The sequence below is a fragment of the Sceloporus occidentalis genome, unplaced genomic scaffold (assembly GCF_023333645.1).
Source record: "Sceloporus occidentalis isolate IW3139 unplaced genomic scaffold, rSceOcc1.0.p SCAF_5, whole genome shotgun sequence".
NCBI lineage: Eukaryota > Metazoa > Chordata > Lepidosauria > Squamata > Phrynosomatidae > Sceloporus > Sceloporus occidentalis.
The window spans coordinates 134,955,743-134,979,752 of record NW_028316985.1 but is presented as its reverse complement, the minus strand read 5'-3'; the positions used below and the strand labels follow the sequence as shown (position 1 = coordinate 134,979,752).

The 24,010-nt window shown below is 41.7% G+C and overlaps 1 protein-coding gene across 1 annotated transcript in view; it reads left to right on the top strand.

The window, feature by feature from the left end:
• The first annotated feature begins 575 nt into the window (after positions 1–575).
• TLL1 (tolloid like 1) overlaps positions 576–24,010 on the top strand; it is a 141,184-nt gene continuing 117,749 nt past the window's right edge. Inside the window, exon 1 of the mRNA XM_089527229.1 lies at positions 576–771. Coding sequence (XP_089383355.1) covers positions 576–771 — 196 coding nt within the window. The remainder of the gene's footprint in view (positions 772–24,010) is intronic.

Here is a 24,010-nt window from a genome sequence, read left to right as displayed (position 1 = left end):
AACTACAACTACTACTACTGCTGCTGCTGCTACTCCTTCCGACAACGACGACTTGGCTGTGCAGCCCCAGGAAAGCCAGGCAAGGCGCCGGCAGCCGCAGCCTTTTGCCGCCTCGCCGGCGGCTCCGGAAAAAGGTTTCGGAGCAAGTTTGCTGGGCTTTTGACATCGGAGGCGAGGAAGAGGAGGAAGGAGAGAGGCAGGCGCTGTGAGGAAGAGGAGGAGGAGGAGGAGGAGGAGGAAGGGGGCTCGCCTCCTTTCCCGTTCCCCTCTCTCTCTCTCTGCCAGCAGCCCTTCCTCGCTCCAGCCAAGAGAGACCCTCCTTGCCTCCCACTCTGCCTCGCTGGGGGAGAAGCAGCGGCGTTGCCATTTCGGTGTCTTGTGGGGGTGTGTTTGTGGAGGGGAAGAATCCACTTTGCCTCAGTCTCCCTTCCTTCCTTGGCCAGAAGCCCGCCCCAGACCCAGGCCTTTCTCCAAGGGTCCGCTCTGGTCCTCCTGCTCCGCGCCAGTCTCTCTCTCTCTCTCTTTGGCCCGGGAGAGGGAGAGGGGGAAGGAGGGAGAGGAGGGAGGAGGGGACCATGCGGGGCGTGAGGCTGGCGCTGTGGCTGGCGGCAGGGCTGGCCCTCCTCGGGCCCAAGGGCCACCTCTCCTCCTCCGCCGCCGCCGCCGCCGCCGCCTTCGAGTACGACTACTCTTACGACGACTTCCACCAGGAGGAGGAGGAGGAGGAGGAGAAGGGCGAAGGCATCGACTACAAGGATCCCTGCAAAGCAGGTAAGCCCTTCTTCTGGCTGGTATCACTTGGCTGCGTCCGCACGGCAGAAAGAACCCGGTTTGGCACCGCTTTGACTCTTCTGGCATTCTGGGAGCTGGAGTTTGTTGCCGGCGCTGTGGCCCCTCAGCCTCAGGGGAGGCAGCTCCCCTGTTTCCTTCTCCAGGAGCCCGGCTGTGTGTGTCCTTCTTGTGTGTCTGGGTTGCGTTGTTGCTGAGGGGACTGAGCTCACTCGCTTCTTTCCCTCTCCGGAAGCCGGCGTGCAGGGTTGCCCCTGGAAGGGACTCAGCTCTCCTCTTTCCTCCTTGGGATGGAAGAGGGCTGCTGGGTGTCTGTCTGGTGTTGCCCCTGAGGGGAGAAAGCTCACCTGTGTCCTTCTTAGGAACGGAGGGGGCACAGTGTGTGCTTTGGGTTGCCGCTCAAGGGAGGAAACTCACCTCTTGCATGGAAGTTGGGGTGTGTGTGTGTGTGTGTTGTGTAGCCCCTGAGGGGAGAAACCACCTGTTTCCTCCTTGGGAGTGGAAGAGGGCTGCGGGAGAAGGGGTGTGTGTGTGTGTGTTGTCTTGCCCCTGAAGCGAGGAAGCTTACCTGTTTCCTTCTTGGGTGTGGACGCCGCCTCTGTGTGTGTGTGTGTGTGTTGTATTGCCACAGAGGGAAAGAAGCCCACCTGTTTCCTTCGAAGGAATGGAGAGGGGGCTGCAGGAAGCCCGTGTGTGTGAGTGTGTGTGTAGTGTTGCCACTGAAGGGAAAAAATTCACCTCTTTCTTGGGAGTTGGGGAGACACAAAGTCAGTGTGTGTGTGTGTGTGTGTGTGTGTCCTGTGTTGTCCCTGAGAGGAAGAAGCTCACCAGCTTCTCTGGAGTGGGAGAGGAGCACAAAGTCGATTGTGTGTGTGTGTGTTGTGTAGCCCCTGAGGGGAGAAAGCTCACCTGTCTCCTCCTCCTCCTCCTCCTCCTCAGGAGTGGATGGAGTGAAGGAGGGAGCCTGAGGCGGGAAACTGGAGTTGAAGGACGAAGGGGAAGAAAGTCCTTGGAGTGGGTGGCTCCTCTTATTAGGGACCTGGGCATCCCCATTTACCCCACCTCTCTCTTTCCTCCCCACTCCTGTTTTTCTCCCCATCCTGGGCTTGTGGTGACCTAGCCTGAAGCAGTTGAAGGGATGTCGCCTTGAGGAGGGAGCAAACAGGACCCGGAGCAATGGATGCAAACTACAGGAAAAGAGATTCCACTTAAACATTAGGAAGAACTCTCTGGACGTTATCAGACAAGGGAAATTGGAAGTATAATCCAATGGCAATCCAAACATTATTGCATGATAGACTACCACACGGAAATTCGGGCAATGGCATGCTATTTTGGGGCAATGGGAAGCCAGTTCGAATGCAATTTGCATTCACGTAAATGCATTCTGGCCCCACTTTCTTTTCATTTAAAATTAAGAGAAATTCCTCCTGTGTGATAAAGTCCTCTGGAGGATATCCCACGGGACGGGAGGCTCTCAATTTCGAAAGAGAAGATAGTGAGGTCAGTTTGAAAATACACACAATTACGTGATTACTTATCACACCTTAAATTAGCTGTAATGGCCTCCCCAAATGCAACCCAGATTATGTGCAAAGTAAGCCACCACATTGGTGGGTTCTTAATTGTGAATTGGCCCCCTTGCGCATGCTCAGTGAGACTCCAGATGACTGGAGCATAGCATTTTTAGGCAGGTAAGAGAGAGGAACCAAGGAACCCCACAATTTACAAAAGAGGTTGGAGGGGGGGGGCAGGAAGAATGGTTGAAAGAACATGCTCTATTCATGTTAAAATGAGCATATATTCATTCTTGTCACGTTAAAACGTGAATATAATGGTTATCCAATAGCTCCCGGTCCATGCCTCTTAATTAGCAGGCAGCAGTCCCCCCTCAGCAATGCAGAAGGAAGCAAAATTGCAGCAGAATTGCAGCGTGGCTTCATGGGAAACTCCCCTTCCAGATTGGGGGAACCAGGACCAAAGGAGACATGCACATCACACCAAACAACAGTGCACTGAGTGCAAAGTTGCCTACGAATAGTGTTTGTGACTTCGCTAGTTTACCAAATTTAGTTAAGTGTGGATTGATGCGTGATTGCATTTGGAGTGTGTTTGGACTGCCAGCAATCGTGTGTGGTAACCTTTCGCACAATAACGTGAATACACATGATTGCATTCAGGATGATACTGGATTGTACTTCCAATTTCAGTCGTGTGATAAACTCCTCTGACAGTAAGAGCTGTTCAACAGTGGAACACACACCTTCCTTGGAGAGTGCTGGAGTCTATTTCTTTGGAGGCTTTTAAACAGTCTGGATGGCCATCTGTCAAGGATGCTTTGAATGAGAGTTCTTGCATGGCAGAATGGGGTTGGACAGGATGGCCTTCCAGGACTCTTCCAACTCCAACCTGCTGCCATGCAAGAACACACAATCTAAGCACCCCGACAGCCCCATACTCTTGTAGGGAGGTGTCAAAACTCGAGAGGAGATCAAGGCTCTTTGGTAGCCATCACATTCTCCCTCAAAGGCATGGTAGGGCAAGGTATGCTCTCAGCACATGCCCAAGAGCTCTGTCTTCCATCTCACTTGGGAGAATTACAAAGGGGAAAGGGCAGGGAGAACCTTGAATCCAACCAAATCTGTTGTGTAGAAGAGTCTCATGAGCTCTGCTCTAGCCTTTCCGAGTCACTGCATCCACACTGGAGAAATAACCCGGTTTGGCAGTACTTTCACTGTCCTGGCTCAAGGCTATGGAATTCTGGGAGTTGGAGTTTGTTGTGGGGTCCTGAGCGTAGGCTGTGACCCTGGCTGTGACGCAGAGCTGTGGGATCCTGGGAAGTGTTGGTTTGTGCCGGCACCTGGAGCTCTCTGGCAGAGAAGGCTTAAATGTCCCATTACAATCCTCCAGATTCCATAGCATTGAGCTATACCACTGTTAAAGTGGTGCCAAACTGGATTATTTCTGCAGAGCAGATGCAGCCTTCATTGATCAACAGAGACCTGTAGGGCAACGACTGTGGAATTGTTTTTAAAAGTGTGTGGGAGTGGCAGGGTCCATTAGGCACTTGTAGGAGGTGAGCAAATTGCTTTCCACTCCCTTACCACTGTCATGATCACTGAGACATCCATAAAGAGGAAGACTCTTACAAGCACTGTTTATACTTAGAAATGTGCTTCATGTGTCCAGTGTAACGGGCCCGAACAGAATGGCCAAAATAAAGCTGCTTTGGTCACTTTGGAAGTATGCTGTTTAAATGATACATGCATCTTAAGAGGCCAGAAGCTATGCCAAAGCTGTACTCCATCCTTAGGACTGGAGCATGGCTTTGGCACGGCTTCCGGCCTGTTGAGACACATGCAGCATTTAAACAGCATACTTCCAAGGTGACCCAAAGCAGCTTTATTATGGCCTGTCTGTTCAGGCCCTTTCTCCCAAGCAAATGCACATAGAATGGGTTGCAGGCTGCCTTTATTATTCTTGGGAGGGCTCAGTGACAATTGGTATCTTAATATTTCTTAAGGCTTGATAACTTAGTATACAGTACTTTTGATTCATGATTCCAGAGAAGGCTTGACTACTTAGACCAGGGGTAGGCAACCCTTTTGAGCCGGGGGCCGGGCTGCTGTCCCTCAGACAACTGGGGGGCCAAAGCCAAAAAAATGAATAATTAAATAATTTTTAAAAATTTAAATAAATAAATAAACCGGGACAAATGTAGGACAAATTTTTCAAATGGAGGGCACTTTTTAAATAAAAAATGGAAGACACAAGAAAAAATTTGCTGATTTTTTAAAAAACGTTAAGATAAATGCATGTTTCTGAGGCTTCTATAGACAATTGCCCCACCATGCCCCTCGTGTGAGACGCCAAAGGCCCCGGCGGCAATCGGCGGCAGGACTGGGCTGGGGCCAGTCCCAAGGCTTCGCCGGGCCGCATCCGGCCTGCGGGCCGCAGGTTGCCTACCCCTGACTTAGACATTCTGGTGGTCCAACTTTGTCAAATGATACCAAGAGGAGGGACTCAGACCCCAAACCTAGTCTGGGTGGGTTTGAGCCCTTGCCCCACCATTCTTTGGTCAGTGCTGTAGGATAAAGTTGAAGGGGCCAGCAAAGCCTTCTTGCTGGGCCAATGGGCCCCAAGAACCATTGGCTAGATTAAAACACAAGAATAGAAGATTTTGCTGCCTTACAGCAAGAAAATAGGATTTCTGTTATGGAGGAGCGAGAGTTTGGTGTGACAGGTACAAGACTCCTCCCCTTTCTCATTTGTCCAGTCATGTTTTGGAGCATTTCCCATCTTGGACCAGAGAACAAATCCAATCCTTGGCTGGAGGAATTATCATAGGGAGGAGCCTCCCTTGTACTGACTTTGTGGGAAGGGGCAGCTTGAGACTCTTCAGATGCTACCTGTCTGTAACTCCCAGCATTCCTCACCATTGCCTGTGCTGACTAGGACTGGTAGGAGTTGCTGCCCAATAACATTGGGCAGGGGGCCACACTTGACCCCCCTCCTATCTTTTGTAGTGACAGGCTTGAATATGGCCAACTGTTGTGTCAAGGCAAGAGACAGGATTCTATAGCGCAATGCTTGTAATCTTACAGACTACTCTAGGGATTTTTAGGAAAGTTTTCTAGATTAGTAACAATCTTCTCCCCCTCCTCCTCTCTTTTTAAAAGCAGTCATTATATACTGTATGTTGTGAGGTTGGGTGGCAAGTTTATTCTTAACACATAGTTATCCCTCTGCCCTGTAAAGGATACTTTAGAGATTTATTCAGGGGGTTGGGTTTATGAATTGTATCTGGTTGGAAGCTGTTATCAGTTCTGTGTGTGTAGGTGCTCATCCCTTTTCTGTTTGTAGCGTTCTTAGGTAACCTCTTAAGTGACTTTTTATGAGCGAGATGAGTTAATATGTCAAATCCCTGTACAAATGGAAGACCTTCTCTTTTCCAGACTCCAGTGAAACATCTGCTGATTGCTTGACATGTGTTTTAGATTTATAGGTTCTTTAAGTGTCTGGAGTCAGTTAATACTGGATCCATTCAGTCCTGCTCAGTGGCTTTCCTGGCACCAGGAGCTGGGGTCATGGTTTCTTAAATCAAAATGACATACCTTTGTAGTATGCCTTTGTCGTGTGTGTGTGTTCAAAATTCATTTTGAAAGAGTGCTGTAAACAATATAGACCATGTGCTGCGCTTCAATGTGAAGCAAGTCCTTGAGTTTTGTGGTCATTCTTTTTTCATTAGTTTCTCTGCTTCATGAGGCTTGGTTCAGCCAAAGTCAGTGTTCGCTTTGGCCAATATCCTCTGTTTATCTTTTTCAAGCAAAAAATGGGATGAAGTGGTTTGAGGTCTGAGTTGTGAATGATGGGCGTACTCCAGAGTACATGGTTTGCCAACTAGCCTCAGTATGTGTTGCTTGGTTGATTTTAGCCATAGTTACTTAGGCATATGGGTTGATGGTGCCACATATGTTCCATATCATATCATTGCTTTTCTAATCATAAAAATATGTATCACCTTGGTATAAACTGCTAAACATTCTTTAGTTTCAGCTGAGGAATGTACAGGAGTAGAAGCAAAATGAATTTGCAATAGCAATAGGTCAGGATATGCAAAACATTAGCTCCTGAAAACCTTTTTCAAGCTTCTGAGTAGCCCAATCATATGAACATTTATTTCGAAGTAATCCCTACTGAGTTTAATGTGCTGCTTTTCCAAGTAAATGTCTCTGTTTGCAGTTTTGGAGCCTGGTTCCGACTGATTTTATTCAGAATTAAGTCATGCTTAATATCATTTTAGGTCCCATTGGGTCAAGATGTGGGATATAAATTATTGAAATGAAATGGAAAAATAAATTGCAGCAGGACTTACTCCAAAGTAAGCATCCTTAGGTTTGTAGCCTAAAAGTAAAATCTCATATATAACTCCAGAATTCATTTGGGCCTATTCTCAGGTACGTGGGAATGAATCCTATGGAGCATAGTGGCTCTCATGTTTATATGTAACATGTATAGGATTGCATTGTAAGTGTTAAAGAGGAAAAGTGATTTCTCTATTTGAAAAGATTTCTTAAACTCTTAGCATTTCTTACCATTGACTGCCAGGTAGGGCTTATAGTAGTTGGAGATCAACAACACTTGGATGGCTTGATTTTTCCCCATCCCTGTTTTATATGGTTAGGGCTCAATAGAATGATTGAGATCTTTCTTAATCACAAGATAGGTTTCTAAAATTTTAGAAGCATTAATTTTTCAGGAGTATAAACACTATGAATAAAACATTAAACTGGCTATTTCAGTGTGACATTTTAAAAATATAGGCTGTTGAGAATTTCTGAAAAACAATTTTATTTAATATTTCATACAGAATGATTTGTTTATATTGTTATAAACACACAGACACACACACACACAATTTATAAGACAGTTGTGAGCTATGTTCTTGCTTATGGCTTATCATTATGGGTGTTTTAATGTGTGGGGAGAGGGAGAAAGAAAGACAAAAGTTTCAACCTTGGAAGAATGTGACTTGTGCAGGTCATTATCAGTTAATAAATAAATTTTGTGTTCTGCAGCTGTCAAGATGTTTCTGGTTTCCTCTGGAAATCCCATCCTCCCAGGACAACAAATGAAGTTGGATTCTTCCATTTCAGGCTCACCAATGTTGGTACAGGCTGAGTCTCCCTTATCTGAAATGCTTGGTACCAGAAATGTTTTGGGTTTTGGAGTATTTGCATATACGTAATGAAATATCTTGGAGATGGGACCCAAATCTAAACATGAAATTCATTTATGTTTTGTATACACCTTATAAACATACCCTGAAGGTAATGTAATAATTTTCTGAATGAAACAAAGTTTAGTTACACTGAAAAATCAGAAAGCAAACGTGCCGCTATCTGAGCCATGCATGTGGATAATTCTGGATTTTAGAATATTCTGGGTTTCAGATAAGGAAGACTCAGCGTGTAGCACCTGTGTTGTTATATATCCTCAGGTTGACTCCTGCCTGTGGTGACCCTAACATAGAATTTTCTTAGCAAGATTCATTTAGAGGAGGTTTGCCATGGACATTCTCTAAGATTGAGAGAGTCTGATTTGCCTAAAGTCATCCAGTGGATTTCTTAGTTTAGCAGCTAATTTTGTATTCAGACCATGATGTCCCATAGACCAACACTCAAACTACCACACCATGCTGGCTCAGCTGCATATTGCCCCTTCCCTACTTAGATTTTGCCTTTCACTCTTCAAATTTCACCCTAATGCATTATCCATACCATGGCTCTTTTCTTGCATGCAAGAGCCATGTTTTCTGTCATAAGGTAGACCTCATGCCAAGAGTTTTGATAAAAGGGGTTAAAGTTTCCGGGGTCTAGTAATGAGGGCCTTGGATGACACATGTGCCAAAGGTCAACTTTCTCTGCCTTGAGGAAGTACCTTAAGTATTTTCAGATAACATGGAAGTACATATGGGAGAACTTGGGGATCAGTGAGCTTAGCAGGGTCCCAGAGGCCTTTACGGACAGCTTTTTTATAACAATAAAGTGAAAGAACTGCTAACTCTCCAGATCTTTTGGCTTGCAGTCCTTTTCAGCATGGCCAGTGGTATGAGATCAGGAGGGCAAACGATTCTGTGCCCTGTGATAGAAGTTTCACGTAGCTTGATGGATAATTTCTCAAAAGACACACGAGTTCTAGAAATTGAGTGTAAAAGAAGGTTTCTGGATGAGGAAGCTACCAAGGAGGAAACAAAACTACCTAGTCACAGATAACTCTTCATCTCCTATCTCTCTTGCAACTATAGCAACTACCATAGGAGCATGACTTGCTAACAAAGTTACTTTGGTATTTTTAGCTTTCTTCTATAGTGTAAAAAATAATCTTTTGTGAGGAAAGTTAGTCACACTGTCTTCATTTGTACTTAATTTCATATTCCTTTCCCATCTGTTTGGTTGCTCTTCTTCTGTTGTTGTAAATCGCCTTGCTAATCATTGCAAGATAGTTTTTTCATGAGATAGTTTTCCTTTCGTTACGGTGTCCAGCTTCTTCCTTCTTCACTCCTGATGTAAACTCTTATCAGAAATTAGAAAAGTTACTTTTTGGACTAAGCTACCACAATCCCATTTAGTGGTGTCTCTAGGACTGATGTTGTCTTAATACTGTAACTCATAGTGTTACCCCCAGGCAGCCAATTTGCAGCTAGGGTGAGTGGGATCTATCAGTGGAAGGAGGGATCCTGTCTTTGTTGCCCCTTGAAGCAAAGACAGAGGTGGGAGGAGGCCTGGACTGGGCCCCGGGGGGACCCCTCTGGTTCTGCAAAATGGTGGAGGGAGGGAGTGATGCAGAGAAGGAAGAGGATGCTGCTGGAAGGAGCCCTGGTGGGACAGTGGTTAAATGCTGAGTACTGCAGCCACAACATTGTGAGTTCAATCCCAGGGCCCTGATAGTAAGCATCTCTGTCTTGTCTGGATTCAGTTTCAATTTGTTTTTCTTCATCCATCCCATTACCTCTTCCAAACATTCATCCAGAGGAGACAAACTATCCTTAGTTTTTGAAGGTATGGAGAAATATACTGATAACATCCTGCCCCGTGCCTATGAATAGTCTCTCCAAGTGGTTTCATGTAGATTTTGAATAGCATTGGGGATAGAATGGCACTTTCTGGTATGCCGTATAACAGCTCCTTTTTTGAGGAGCATCTATCCCCAAGCACCACCATCTGGAATCTGCCTGAGACGTAGGATCAGAACCACTGCAACAGAGTGTTTCCAATTCCCAATCTCCTCAGGAGTTCCAGAAGGATACCATGGTCTATGGTACTGAACACCACTGAAAGGTCTAAGAAAAGCAGGAGGGACATACTCACCCTGTCAATGTTCAGGTGAAGATCATCCACTAAAGCAACCATAGCAGACTCAACTCCATATTCTGCTCTGAAACAGCTTCAATAAGGGTTGAGGAAGTGCGTGTCATCCAAAACCTCCTGGAATCGGAAGGTAACTGCCTTCTCAATTGCCTTGCCCAAAAAAGGAGGATTTGAGACTGGTGTGTAATTATTAAGGTCCAGAGGATCCAGGGAGGTCTTTCTCAGCAGTGGTCTAACCACTAACTCTTTTAAACAGGATGGAAAATACCCCTCCCTGAGGGATGCATTGATGATATTTTGTATTTGAAGCCTAATTGCATCTCCTCCATGGGCAACCAGTCAAGAGGGACAGGGATCAAGAAAGCAAGTTGTCTTCCTTACTTGCCCCTGCAGCTTGTCCACATCAACAGTACTCACCAATTGATCCAAATGATCCAGTGTAATCCCATTCACAGTGTCACTCTACACCTCATTATTGCCTTCTGCTCCAGTGATGGTATTTAAGTCAGCTCTTATGCAAGAGATTTTTTCTGCAAAATAGTAGCTCTTTTGCCTTAGGCTTGTGACAGGAGACAAGTTCTCCTTATCTTGAGAGTAATGTGTAGCCCATAGATTACTTGAGAGTAATGTGTAGCCTCACACCGCTGGGCTGGGGATTCTGCAGGTGTTGCTGGCAGGTGTTCTGGTGATGAAGGAGATGCTGGACTTTTAGGTGATTTGAGCTTATGTACAGTTTTTTTTTTTTAAAAAGATAACTTCAAATTCTAACTTTAATTTTTGAGCACTCATTGCAATGAGAAATATTTATATATGTTTTAGTAAAAGGACAGTGGAGAAGTGCACGTTTGAATACTTAACAAGGGATTGTATCTCTGCACAGATTCATTTATCCATAAGGAAAGAAATAACAAAAATCTTTGATTGTTCCATTTTACATATGAATGAACTGGATCTGATAGCGACTTGTCCAGGCCAAATCAGTGACTTGGACCCCAAATACCCAGACATAGTTTTCTGTCTAACAGGCATTACTAGCTCCTACAGTGTACAAATATAAGCCTGTAGTTTCCTCCAATATTTTAAAGCAGAAGTTGTCAGGATGCAAAGAGGCAGAGATCAACTGTAGTCTAAAATAGCTCCTAGGCTCTTGTTTTATCAAAGTATATGAAAGATTATGCCTAAGGAGAGGCACTCTCAGTAATAAGCCACTTGCTCTTCATATTTAACATTGTTACTGTATATTTGCTTGACAAGAGGACTAATAAACGAATTGATAATTGATCTTGAAAAGTTTTTATTGGCAAGGATACCGTTTACAGTTTTTTTTTAAAGGATTTATTTTGTAAGCGTATAGAATTCTTTATCAAGGTGCTCTCTGAGGCAATTAGCTATGCAAATACTTAAATATGCAAATACTTATGGTACTCTGTATTAAAATAATTTCCCAAATGTCAGACAGCAATTGCATAACTCATGACTTGAAATGTTTTCTGTAGCAAGGGCCCATAAGAGAAATTTAACTCAAGCTGAGCCTTGGCTAGCTGGTATCTTTACTTCATGTTAAGAAACACAATTTCCATGTATTGTATAAACATAGTAGATGTGATACCTGAAGGACCAACTAACCTCCTTTTTGAAATTCCAGATACCATTCTGAACAGAAGCATAATTCCTTGACCTATTTCAGCCATGCTTCTGGCCTGGATAAAGAAAAGCAAGGGTATTATTAGTTGCCCTGGTGAACAATCTTTGCCTGGAAACAGAGGCTGGAAGCTCTAGGAGCTGCGAGTGGGAGTTACCTGTTATTGGTGGTGTGGATGGATATACTCCTGGGACCTGGTGTTCCTTTTGGATACCCTGGTGTGGATGGATATACTCCTGGTAGATATAGTGGCCCCAGCACCTCTGGATTATCTAAAAGAGTAGCATATTTTTGTAGGCTCACAAAGGATTGGCTACTGCAATATACATTACAAAGAGCTGCCCTAGAAGACAGTCCAAAAACTACATTTAAAATGTAGAATGCTGCAGTCAGCTTTTTGGAAGAGGTCAGAAGATGCAAAGATGGAAAGTGTGGCAGATTAATTAAATTAGTGTCCATGCAGACCAGTGCATTCTCATATGTTTCTAGGTTTTCTTCTACATGGTATACATGTGTTTTGCAAGGTGCACACTTAAAAAAAAGTGAACAAAATTAAAATCTTTTTAAAAATAGGGATGAGAAAACCAGATGGGGGAATTAAAACTGACTTTCCATGATTCATGAGGTAGACTGCTTCCCCGGAATGATTGGCAACTCTAGGTGGATGGTGATTAATACCATTTACATTATTGGCAAGAGAACGTATAATTTGCAAATAATCTATGAAATTTTTAAATAAACATTTTGACATGTTGTTGATAATATCTGGGTTTTTAATGAAACAAAATAAGGAATTGAAAAGCTTTGAAAATATTTTTTTAATCAGGAAGGAATTTTCACAAGGTAAACATATGACACATTATATTAGAGTTATTTTTACAAGAATATTAACATAAACATGGGTAGATTTCACTTAATATTTAAGCTAATATTCTTTCTAAGTAAAAATATCATGATATTAATAACAGTTCTCTTTCTGTGTTTGGCAGATGTCTTCAACTCTCTTTCCAGAAAAGCTGTGTCATTAACAAATAACATGCATTCATTATTACATATGAAAATGAAGGTTTATGTATTTGTGACTTCAGAGTACTTAGCTGTTGCCAGATTTATTAATAGGTAAAGCAGTAGATCTGTGAAAATCACATTTCTTCTACCCTGTGACTGGAGTAAAGACAAATTTGAAGATGGAATGGAAGAGAAATGAAGAGTTCATTATATACCTCAGATCAGAGAGCCATTTCATGGTACAACCTGAGACTAGATGCATCTGAACATTGAGTGAGTTCATTTTAAGACTTGCCCCTGGTGCCAACTGGTCTTCCTTCCTTGTTCTGCCATGACTTGATGATAGTCTGTGTTGGTGGTCTCTGTACAAAGCCTCCCTCTCTTCCTAGTGCCTAGATCAATGCAACAGCAGCACCCAGCTACAAGGAAACCAGAGAAATAAACTTATTTAGGTACCTTGGATAGGCTCAGGATATTGCAGCAGTCTAGAACTGAAGAAGGAAGAGAGGCACTTTGCCCAGTCTAGACTTACTCAGTGTTGTCTACATAGACTGGCAGTAACTTTCCAGTGCTTCATATATGGTCTTGAAGAATTGATAGGGATTGAATCTAGAAGTTTCTCAGCACCCTCCTGAGGCATTTTAATACCGGAGGCAACATAAAAGATGTTGCTTTTTTCTCTATTTCACAGCTAATGAAATTATATGATGGGATAGTTGTCTTCCCCACATTTGAGGCAACTGGTTAGTTTAAGCAGTTTATTAAATCATTTAATTATTTTAAAAATTAGTTACCGTTAAACTTCCAACACCTCCAGCAGTAAGTTAGTTAGTTAGTTAGATGCAATATTTTACAATATATTTATTAATTTCCACCAAAGCAAATATAAAATACATAAACACATCAGCAATCCACATTCATACATTCAAATATCCACAGAGTACATAATACATAATGCAATACATGGACGAAACAACATTAAACATAAAACAATTATTTACAAAATCACAAGCACACCACATTGACTTCCTGCGGAGTGATCTAGAATGTGACATAGCCAAGCTGTACTTTGATACAAAAGAAAATCACCAAATATATCATACCACACTTGCGTTTACCAATTTACCAATATAGATATGATGTATAAATTAATATCTTATTTGTTTTTCTTGAATTACCAATAAAAGTTATTTAACTACAATATGAAAAGATTGTGAGCAGTATATTTAGATCTATATCAGTTTCCCTGAATTTAAAAAATCAACCAAAGGGAGCCAAACCATTTTTTCTTTGTTCCAGTTTAAATTCTCAATATAGCATGTTAGCTTGTCCAATTCCATGTAGTCCATGACTTTCATTATCCATTCCTTCCAGGAGGGTATTGCTTCCCCTTTCCAATGTGCTGCGAGAGTTATACGTGCAGCAGAGATCATATAAAAGAAGAGTTTACCATGTTTGGCCTCGAGACTATTATCTGTAATCATATTTAGGAGGAAAAGTTTAGGATCAAAACCAAAATCTTTTTTGACAATTAGCTTCATCTTACCATAAATCTGTTTCCAATACTTATTAACCATTTTACAATTCCACCACATATGAAAATAAGAACCTGGGCAGTTGCCGCATTTCCAACACATTGGGCTCTGATCTTTATATATTTTACAAAGTTTCATAGGAGTGAGATGCCATCTATTTTGCATTTTATGGTAGTTTTCCTTTATGGCTATACAGGTGGTATACTTAACCCTAACATTCCAATTTTTTCCCCGTTGCGATAGTGGTAATACTTCCTCCAGTTCCTGTGCCCATTTGATCATACAGGGTTTTATGGTTTCCTCATGCATTTCTAGATCCAGTAAGAGATTGTAAAACTTAGAAATTTTTTTCTTATTTTCCCCCAGCATTATTTTATCCACAGTCGAGTATGTTGTGTAGATGTTAAAGGATTTCAAATCAAATAAAAATCTCTCTCTAATCTGATGATATAAGAACCAACTAAGATTATAACCCTCTGTTTCCAATTCATCCTGCGCTTTCATAGTTATCTTATTAGTTTTTTTATCTATTAAAACTAAGTCCTGATAAGTTACCCATCCGTTATTACAAATTACATCGTTTCTATGAAAGGCCTCATTAATTGAGGTCCAAAGAGGCAATTTCGGGTATAGCATCAGCTTGAACTTATTCCATACACGAAACAATGCCTTTCTAATTGTATGGTTTGTAAATTCTTTGTTGGCGGTTAATTTATTATAAAATAGAAAGGCATGAATCCCAAACACCGTATCAGATAGTTCTAAATTCAAAAGCTGTTTGTTTTGCAAATTAAACCAATCGACCATCCAATCGAAAGCACCGGCGTAGAAATATGTTTTCAAATCAGAAAGACCTAAACCACCCCGAGTCGGTTTATCACATAAAATTTTGAATCTGACCCTGGGTTTTTAAACTTCCAACACCTCCAGCAGTTAGTTAGTTAGTTAGTTAGATGCAATATTTTACAGGTATTCCTTTATTTTTATTTTTATTTTTATTTTTTTGTTTCTTGAAAGTAATTAACTAATTTTAAGATATACTGTAGCCATGTTAGTCTGGAAAAGGGGATCTTTAAATCTGTGAACCTCCTTGGGTCCTTTTGGGAAGAAAGGCAGCATATAAATGAAATGAAATGAAATGAAATGAAATGAAATGAAATGAAATGAAATGAAATGAAATGAAATAAATAAATAAATAAATAAATATTGTAGCACCTTTGAGACTAACTGAAAGAAATAAGTTGATAGCATGAGCTTTTGCAGACTTGAGCCTACTTACACAATGCCTGGTTTGGTCTGTACCTGGACAAGTTTCTTGAAGAGGTTGATGGATTTTCACTACATCCAGCTAAATTTGATGCTTTCCATGGTGGTAGAATTCAAATATATAGCCATGTTAGTCTGGAAAATCAGTGTGTAAAGGGATCTTGTACCACCTTTGAGACTAAGGTAGAAAACAGACAGTGGTAAAGGGGCAGCATAATGCCACCTTTTTGAGTGCTGGGTGCAATACAAAGTGTTGGTTATTACCTTTAAAGCCCTATATCACCTTAAGTTCTTTATAAGAGGTTGGGTGGGTAAGCCCACTGGATGAAATCCGTCTTAAGTGCTTTCTTGAAGTCATCTAAGGTGCTGATAAGATGGATCTCTTCCGGCAAGTTGTTCCATAACTTAGCTATGGCTGTATATGCTCTGTGGGAAGTTGTTGTTAGCCTGATCTTTGAGTAATCTAATAGATTCTTCCCAGATGTTCTGAAAGTGTGGGGCGGATTATGTAGGGAGAGGCATTCCCTCAAGTAGCTCGGGCCCAAGCCATATAGGGCTTTAAAGGTAATAACCAACACTTTGTATTGTGCCCAGAAGCTAATTGGCAGCCAATGTAGAGATTTATATGATCTAACCTAGGTGTTCCGGTGACCAATCTGGCTGCTGCATTTTGAACTAATTGAAGCTTCTGAACATGGTACAAAGGGAGCCCCATGTTGATCACGTTACAGAAATCTAGATGAGAGATTACTAGTGCATGTACCACTGTTTAAAGGTCCTTTATGTCCAGGTAGGGATGCAGTTTGCGTATCAGCTGGAGCTGATACCAAGCACTCCTTATCCTTACATTATGTAATGTACTTATACCATAATTATGGGGGAAAGGAACAAATGGTCCACTATTTGTAGCTTTCAATCTCCAGATTAGAGGACTCTGGACAGGTTGTGCAGGACAGGTTGTGCAACATGCAAAACCAATATGTTGTGATTGAATACATAAATCTCTATTTGCATGTTTTGCACAGTAATGTCCTACAGTAGTCACCAACCTGATACTCTCAAATAAATGGTGAGCAGAATTTCAGATGCCTCTTACGTAATGCCAGTGTTTGTTTCAGCATGTTACTTACACGAGCCAATTTTATTTGGTTTCATCAAAGATAGTTTTAGAACAACTTAGTGGGTGTGAGAACATGATGGTGATGAACATCTGCGATGAATTGCCCAATTTCACCATCTGGCAAATTGCTTTTCTGAATTTAAATTAAGATATGACATGTTCTGTAATTCTAACCAGGGTACTAAGAATGTAATTTCCCCACCTCCAGTCCTCAACATTTGAAAGAAAGTGTCACTCTGGTTCATTTCCATAAAGGCAGGGAATAGTATGTAAGTATTTGACTTGGTGAGTAATCAAATATTGTACTACAGATGAATGTTTCCTAAGTCAACAATAAGCCATCTGGATAGATTAGTAAAATGTACCTAATAATATTTCTTACCTCAAATCTAGTACAAAATAAGGCATACTTAAGAAACTGCCAGTCCAGTATGCAGAAGTAGGGCACACTGACTTACATAGGACTTTAAGTAAATGTTTATAGGGCCACAGTTTGCAGAGCTTAAGTGGTCTTCAGTTCTAAGATGTACAGGAAACCTCTAGTTAGATAGCTTTTTAAGCCTTGTCAGATGAATATAAGGAAATCTTGGAAGATTAACTATATTCTTCTTAATTGTGACTTTTAGCCACAGTCTGATAATCCAGAGGTAAGCAACCTGTAGCCACCTGGAAGTTTCAAAATACATCTTGCATCAGCCTTTGCCAGCATGACTAATGTTAATGGATGCTTGTAGTTGCAGACCAAAACTTTTTTAGGTCTCCAAGGTGCATTACAGACCTCCCCTTTGGGGCGGCCTGTAGGCGCTCCTTTCCCTGCTGGATCAGGGCCTCAGCTGCCAGAACGGCAGCCTCTGGGCCCCCGATCTGCCGCTTTCCAGGCCGTGGGGAAGCGGCAAAAGGCCGCTTCCCCGCGGCCTGGAAAGGGGTGTCCTTGGGGCCAGCAACACAAATTGCAGAAGGAGCTCCGTTTCAGAGCTCCTTCTAGCACCATGAAAAGGGTGCTCTATGCGCCCTTGCATGGTGCAAAGATGTCACGTCCGTGCCGCCCCGTTTGGAGGCAACACGTTCGTGACGTCGTAATGGCGGCCCCCGTGTGGAACGGGCGCCGCCATTTTGTACGTCCTGGGGATGTATTAGGGTTAGGAGCGTGCGTAAGGCACGCACTTTCCCTAACCCTAGTTAGTTTACGCCCATCTGTAATGGGCCCAAGTTGCCTGTCAGTATTATAATCCATCAGTCCCAGCAGTTTCCATATAGGACTGTGCTCCAATGTGATGCTTTCCAACAGAGTTTTGACAAACATCTCAATGAATTGTTCATCACCTGAAACTTCACTTTGCAGTCAGTGTAAGGGCCAGACATTTGTCACAATACCATTGAGTTTACACAATTATTTCTCTCCCATGCTGTGAACTAGATGGGGGGCAGGGGAACAGAAGGGAAGGTTAGTGTTTAAACCAGGAGGTATCTAAATCAGTACAATTGTGATCAATTAGATTCTCCATGTGAATGTCTGCTCACATATATAATTACATGGATAAATTTGGTAGAGATGAGTCACTACCTGGAACTTGCATATATTGCTTATTACTGTCACTATTCTCAAATTTGATAGCTATGTTTGAATTAAAGATGGATTGAAATATTCCTCATTTGTAGTTCTGATTATGTTTTTCCCCCCATAAATGAAAGTTGAACATATGACTTGGGGACAAGGGACTGGTGTGAACATGACTCAGTTCATTCTGTTGGGGGCTTTTGGATTTAGTACCAGCACATGGAAAAGGCTAGCTATGGGAGGCACGGGGCCTTAATCCCACTTTTGTGATCCCCCCCCAAATCCATCAATACATATCCAGACCCCCATGACCTCCATCCCAAATGTTTGGGGTTATTTGCAGTAAAATGGATTTAAAATGCCATGGTTTGACTAGTTTTGTTTCATCCACCACCTCTCCATCTTCTCAAATCCAACCCTTCCAAAACTAGCAAGATTTTGGCCAAAATTAAGCCAGAAGGGACATGATGATATGATATTAATTCTGATTTGTTGACGATGTGTTGGGTAGCCTGTGGAGTATGTGGGCAAAAATCAACACCCATCCTGATGCTGTTATCTCACCCTGATTTAGGAGATCTCCTTGAAGCTCCACCTTCAGTTCTCTGACAGTGGTAGAGTGCTGATGGATCAAAGGAGTGGATCATCAAAGGAGATCTACAAAATGAGTGGTGCCTGAAATGTACAGTGAACCCTTGTTATCTGCTGGGGTTTGATTCCAGGAACCCCCGTGAATAACAAAATCCATGTATGCTCAAGTCCCATTAAATACAATGGCATAGCAAAATGGTGTCCCTTATATAAAATTTAAAAAATCAACATTTGATACTTGAAATTTATCTTTTTAAAAAATATTTTCAAGCCATAGATGATTGAATCTGTGTATAAAAAATCTGTGTATAAGGAGGGCCAACTGTATTGGGGAAGCCTTCTGAAACACTGAATCCCAAGACATACTTTTCTTTCTCTATACAATCCTATCCAAGTACTGCAGTTTGTTGTATGTATTTTCCTCTCTAGTCAACCCATTTTTGCCATGAAGTCATAAGCCTGTCAGGGAAGTGAATTTAATAATTCTTCCATCCCTAATTTTCCATTGCTACTTTCCTTCTAATTTTGTCATGCAACTTCTGTTTACACTGTCACTGTGCCAGATCTGTAAATGTACAAATGACTCATATTTTTCATTTTCTCTACTTGTTCGTAGTGTTCAGTGTTTTCATCTTCCTCTCATTAGTCAAGGTCTCAGTATAGGCATATGATATGCCTCTGATTTTAGTAAGAGATGTAAGTACAGTACTCACCTTTGAATACTAGGGAAATCTGGGGGAATAGGAAGTGTTAGTCACTTACATTTCCTCTCGTCAACACAATGCCATTCCATGATTTGTAAATATGTAGTTACTGTTTTATATGTGGAATGTTTCAGATACTGATTGATGTGCCTGCACTATACTGAATATTCTTGCCATGCAATCTTGCCAATGAGTGCAGGAATGCAATGTATTCAGACAGTTAAAGCAGTTTTGAACATCACCCATGGCATAGCTTTCACATGCAAAGTAATCCCCAGTTAGCCCTTATAGCTGACATTCTTGTACACTCTTTTGTACAGTCAAGATCTTGCGCAGGAATCAATTCATTGTTCAGATTCCTTCATCAAAGGCATATGAGCTGTCATAGCAGCATGTCATTTTTCTAGATTAGGTGAAGGGGGTAAAGTACCATTTGTAACGTACAAGGAGATATTGTATCATGCCTAATAGAAATAGCAAAGAGAGAGAGATATCTTCTAGAGCTGTTGGAAGTCTGTCTTGAGCTGATCTGTTCAACAGAGTTTCTCATACTATCTAACTGAATGAAGAACCACTTATTTGTGTCTAGCCTCGTTATCTCATGGTTGGTCAGCGGGAGTCCTTGTAAGGGTAGCTAGCACAGTGATCCACAGTTAAAAGCCTCTAAGAGAGATCACAAAAGCAAAGTTGTCTGTAGAAAATTTCCTGTCTTTGTGATTCATAAATCAAGAGGAGACCAACTGTAGAAGGATCTGGACCCATTTTGCCTCAGCAGAGCTTTAAACTGGACTTCAGCAATGAATCATCTTTCCAGAAATAAAGAGTTCTTGGTCTCCAGAAGGTGTGTGGGTGTTAATGGTTTTGGAAAAACAACAGGAGGTTTTGTTTTTTTTTTAGGGGGGGGGGGAATCTGAGTATCCCAGTGAATGTGACTTTCTTTTAATTTCTGGTTTAGCCAAATTATTATTATTATTATTAACCTTTATTTATAAAGCGCTGTAAATTTACACAGCGCTGTACATACAATCTTTTTAATTGGACGGTTCCCTGCCCTCAGGCTTACAATCTAAAAAGACACAACACAAAGGGAGTGATGGTGGGGAAGGGGCCTTGAACAGTTTCATCTGTTGCCTCTTGCCTGCTTGTACCTGCCTTTTTATAAAGGTGAATTGGCAGATATGTTCACATTCACAATCCAGATGTATTGCTTGTCCTATCCCAAAGCCAGTGTAAGGTTGTGGTGGTATTTTTTTCTCTGTCCATTTTATTACAGCTCCTAACAAATTTAAAAGTAATTGACACTTATTTTGCAAGAACGATGTGCTTTTAGAATTATTAATTGAAAGGTAAAATACAAAGTTTTGCTTCATTTCATATTTTGGGATAGAGGATGCTGCTTTCTTTCCTTTCTTTTAAAATCACATGATGCAATATACTGCTAAGCAGATTAAACTACTAAAGAATGAAGGTTACAGGGTTTTGTTCTCCTGGTATGACTTTCTTCTCATTTTGCCCTCTATTTGGTTGCAGACTGCCTGTTATATTTTGTGGTTATTGGCTATGCACACTGGTGGGCTTCTAGGCCTGAAAAAGTAAGTACACAGGTTGAGTCTTTCTTAACTGAGATGCTTGGGACCAAAGGTGTTTTGGATTTTGGTTTTTTAAAATTATTTTGGAATACCTATATTGGCATAGACGTACATAATGAGATACTTTGGAGATGGAGCACAAGTCTAAACACAGAATTTATTTATGCTTCATATACAGCTTATACACATAGCCTGAAGGCAATTTTACACAGTATTTTAAATAATTTTATGTATGAAATAAAGTTTGTGTACACTGAACCATCAGAAAGCAAATGTGTCACTATCTCAGCTATGCATGAAGTGAATGTCAGAGCAAAGGTAGAAGGAGCATATCTGTTGTGTATTGATGCCTAGAGTTGTTCCTAGGAGTTGTTTGGATGGGTTAAAAGAAACAGCCTCACCCTCTTTTGGAACACAGCTTTTTAGATAATGCACATGGTCAAAACAGGAGGAAAATGGACCCACGCCACATTCTGGGGCTTAACATTGGAACAAAATAAATTCCAGTTTGTTCTGGACTCAGGCCAGAAAGAGTGAACTGTCCAACTGGCATGCTGACTGCACAGAGTTGGGGGAGAGATTGGGGGAGCTACTGGTGCCATTGCAGCCCCCTTTTTGTCACCTGTCCATGAGTTGATTAGACAAAAGCATGAGTGATCAGCTGGACCATCGACCCGTTGCACACCTGATGGAACAAAATGATGACAAACATGCTGGGTTACCAACAATACAATGGATTTAATAAAAATATTAACAAACTGGCCAGTCCAACAGAATGCCATGGAGGGATGTGGTAGAAGTCGGGTATGTACAGGGGAGCACCATGATCATGCTGTGCCAGTGTGTCACTGGATGCACGGATGCACTGTATGAGCAATTGATCGATCATGCGATTGAGTGGGCAGTCATGCAGGATGTCCAATGGTCCAGTGGCTAGGTGGGATGGGGAGGCAATTGGCAGCTGCTGGTGGAGTGTCTGTGCAGTCGTGTGCATGTGTTCATGGCAGGATGGGAAAAATAATGACACAGCACAGCTTTTGCTAGCAAGTGCTTGCTTATGGCAGGGCCTTCCTTGCAGCAGGCAGAGGCAGTGCAGGCTGCATGCCAGTTGTCTGGCCACCGTGGGAGCCTGTAGTGCTATCAGGTTTTTATTTATTATTTATTATTTATTTTTGCTGTGCATTGGGAAACTTATGTATGTGTGCATGCCAGTTTTTCGTTTTCATCTGCTCCTTGCCTTAATCCATGTTTCTTTTGAAAACCTTCATGTCTTTCCCATTATTTCTGAATGAAAGGTTGGAGGATACAAAAGCTATTGTACTTGTGTTTATTGTGTACCTTGAAGTCATTTCTAACTTGTGACAACCCTAAGGTGACTCATGGGGTTTTCTTGACAAGCTTTGGTTTTGCCTTGTTCTGAAGCAGAGAGAATATGATTTGCCCAAGGTCACCCAATCGGTTTCCATGATCAAGTGGCTATTTGAACCCTGGTCCCCAGAGTCATACTCCATTGCTCAAACCACTACACCACACTGGCTCTCAAGCTGTTGTACACCGCTTTCTAAAGATACATGGAATGTTTCCTGGCTTCTGGATCCATCTTTTCACTTCACCTCTCTTTCCTGGTTCAAAGTTCAGCATGAGGCTTGCCCATGGACAGCTGAGGCTCCTGTGAAGTTTCAAATCAGGGAGAAGGCTGGTTGCTTGTCAAGCTTGCCAGAAAATGGAGCCACAAGGACCATGACAAAACAAGAGTGTATTTTGATACATTGAAACTGATGTTAATTGTTTTACAGCAGTCACACAGTACTGAGTTCCCTTGCAATCCAACAAATCTGGAAGGCAGCAGAATGGGAAAACCTCTGTATAAAATAGATATGTACAACTATTAAATCCTCGTGCTTGCACAGTTTTTGCCATCTTCTGGCATTTGAAAATATGCACACTGAATCAGGAAACAAGCTTGTGTATGAAAAAATAGACTAATATGTTTCAGCCTGTGCAAATGTCTAGTTCTGTGAAAGCATATGGAGAAAAATACATATGTTCATACATACATACATACATACAGTGGACCCTTGTTATACACTGGGGTTTGGTTCCAAGATCCTCTGTGGATAATAAAATCCATGGATGCTCAAATCCCATTAAATATAATGACATAGCAAAATCGTACCCCATATAAAAATTGAAAATCAAGGTTTGATATTTGAAATTGATACTTTTTTTGAACATTTTCAAACCGTGGATGCTTGAATGTGTATAAAAAATCCACGTATAAGAAAGGCCGACTATACATACATACATGTGTATATGCCCTCAGGTTTCCTGTCAATTTATCGTGATTTTATGAATTTCCTAGGGGTTTCTTAGGCAAGAAATACCCATAGATAGTTTTACAATTTCCTTTCTCGGAAATAGACCCTACAGCACCTGTGATTCACTGGCAGTTTCTCTTCCAAGTACTAATTATTTATTTATTTGGAGAATTTCTACCCCACTCTTCAGCCAAAATGCTCCCAGAGTGGCTTACAAATGATTAATTATATATTTCCTTGCCCTCAGGCTTACAATCTAAAAAGACAAGACACAAAAGGAGAAGGGGGTGGCCATGGAGAAGGGGAAAAGTCCAGCAGATCATCTCTCTCTCTGAGGCCTGGGCCATGGCAGATGGACTGGAGGGAGGGCCCTTCTTTCTGTGGCTAGTCTTGATGGGGCTGGCTTGCCTTTCTCTCCCTCTGGGGCTGGATGATCGTGGATAGAGGGAGGCTAACCCTGTTTAGCTTCCAAGATCAGACAAGTTCTGGTGCCTTTAGGGCAGTGATTCCCAAACTTTTGTCCTCCAGGTGTTTTGGACTTCAGTTTCCATAAATCCAGCCAGATAAATGGTCTGGAATTCTGGGGGTTGAAGTCCAAAATATCTGATAGACCAAAGTTTGGGAACCACTGCTTTAGGATATATAGGCCCCTACATATATACATCCTCATAAAAAAAACATTTTTTTCACTGTTTTGTGCAAGGTTGCATTTTCAGGGTATTAAGAGTGTCATCAATAAAGATGGAAACCATCACAGGAAACAGGAAAAAAGTTTGTTTAGTACACCAAAGACTTTTTAAAAATTGCCATATACTCTAAAGAAACTGAAAAAGAGAGAAGCAACTAGATGATTTGGGCTGTTTCCAGAATAAAGAGTTATGATTTGAGGAGAGATGAGTAGTTTGAACAGTAACAATGAGAAACATTAGTGCCTGATGTGATCCAATGAGAAGATTGGTAATGTTGTAAATCTGTTCTGCGATGGAAATAATTTTTGAATATTGAACTTGGTGTTTCTGA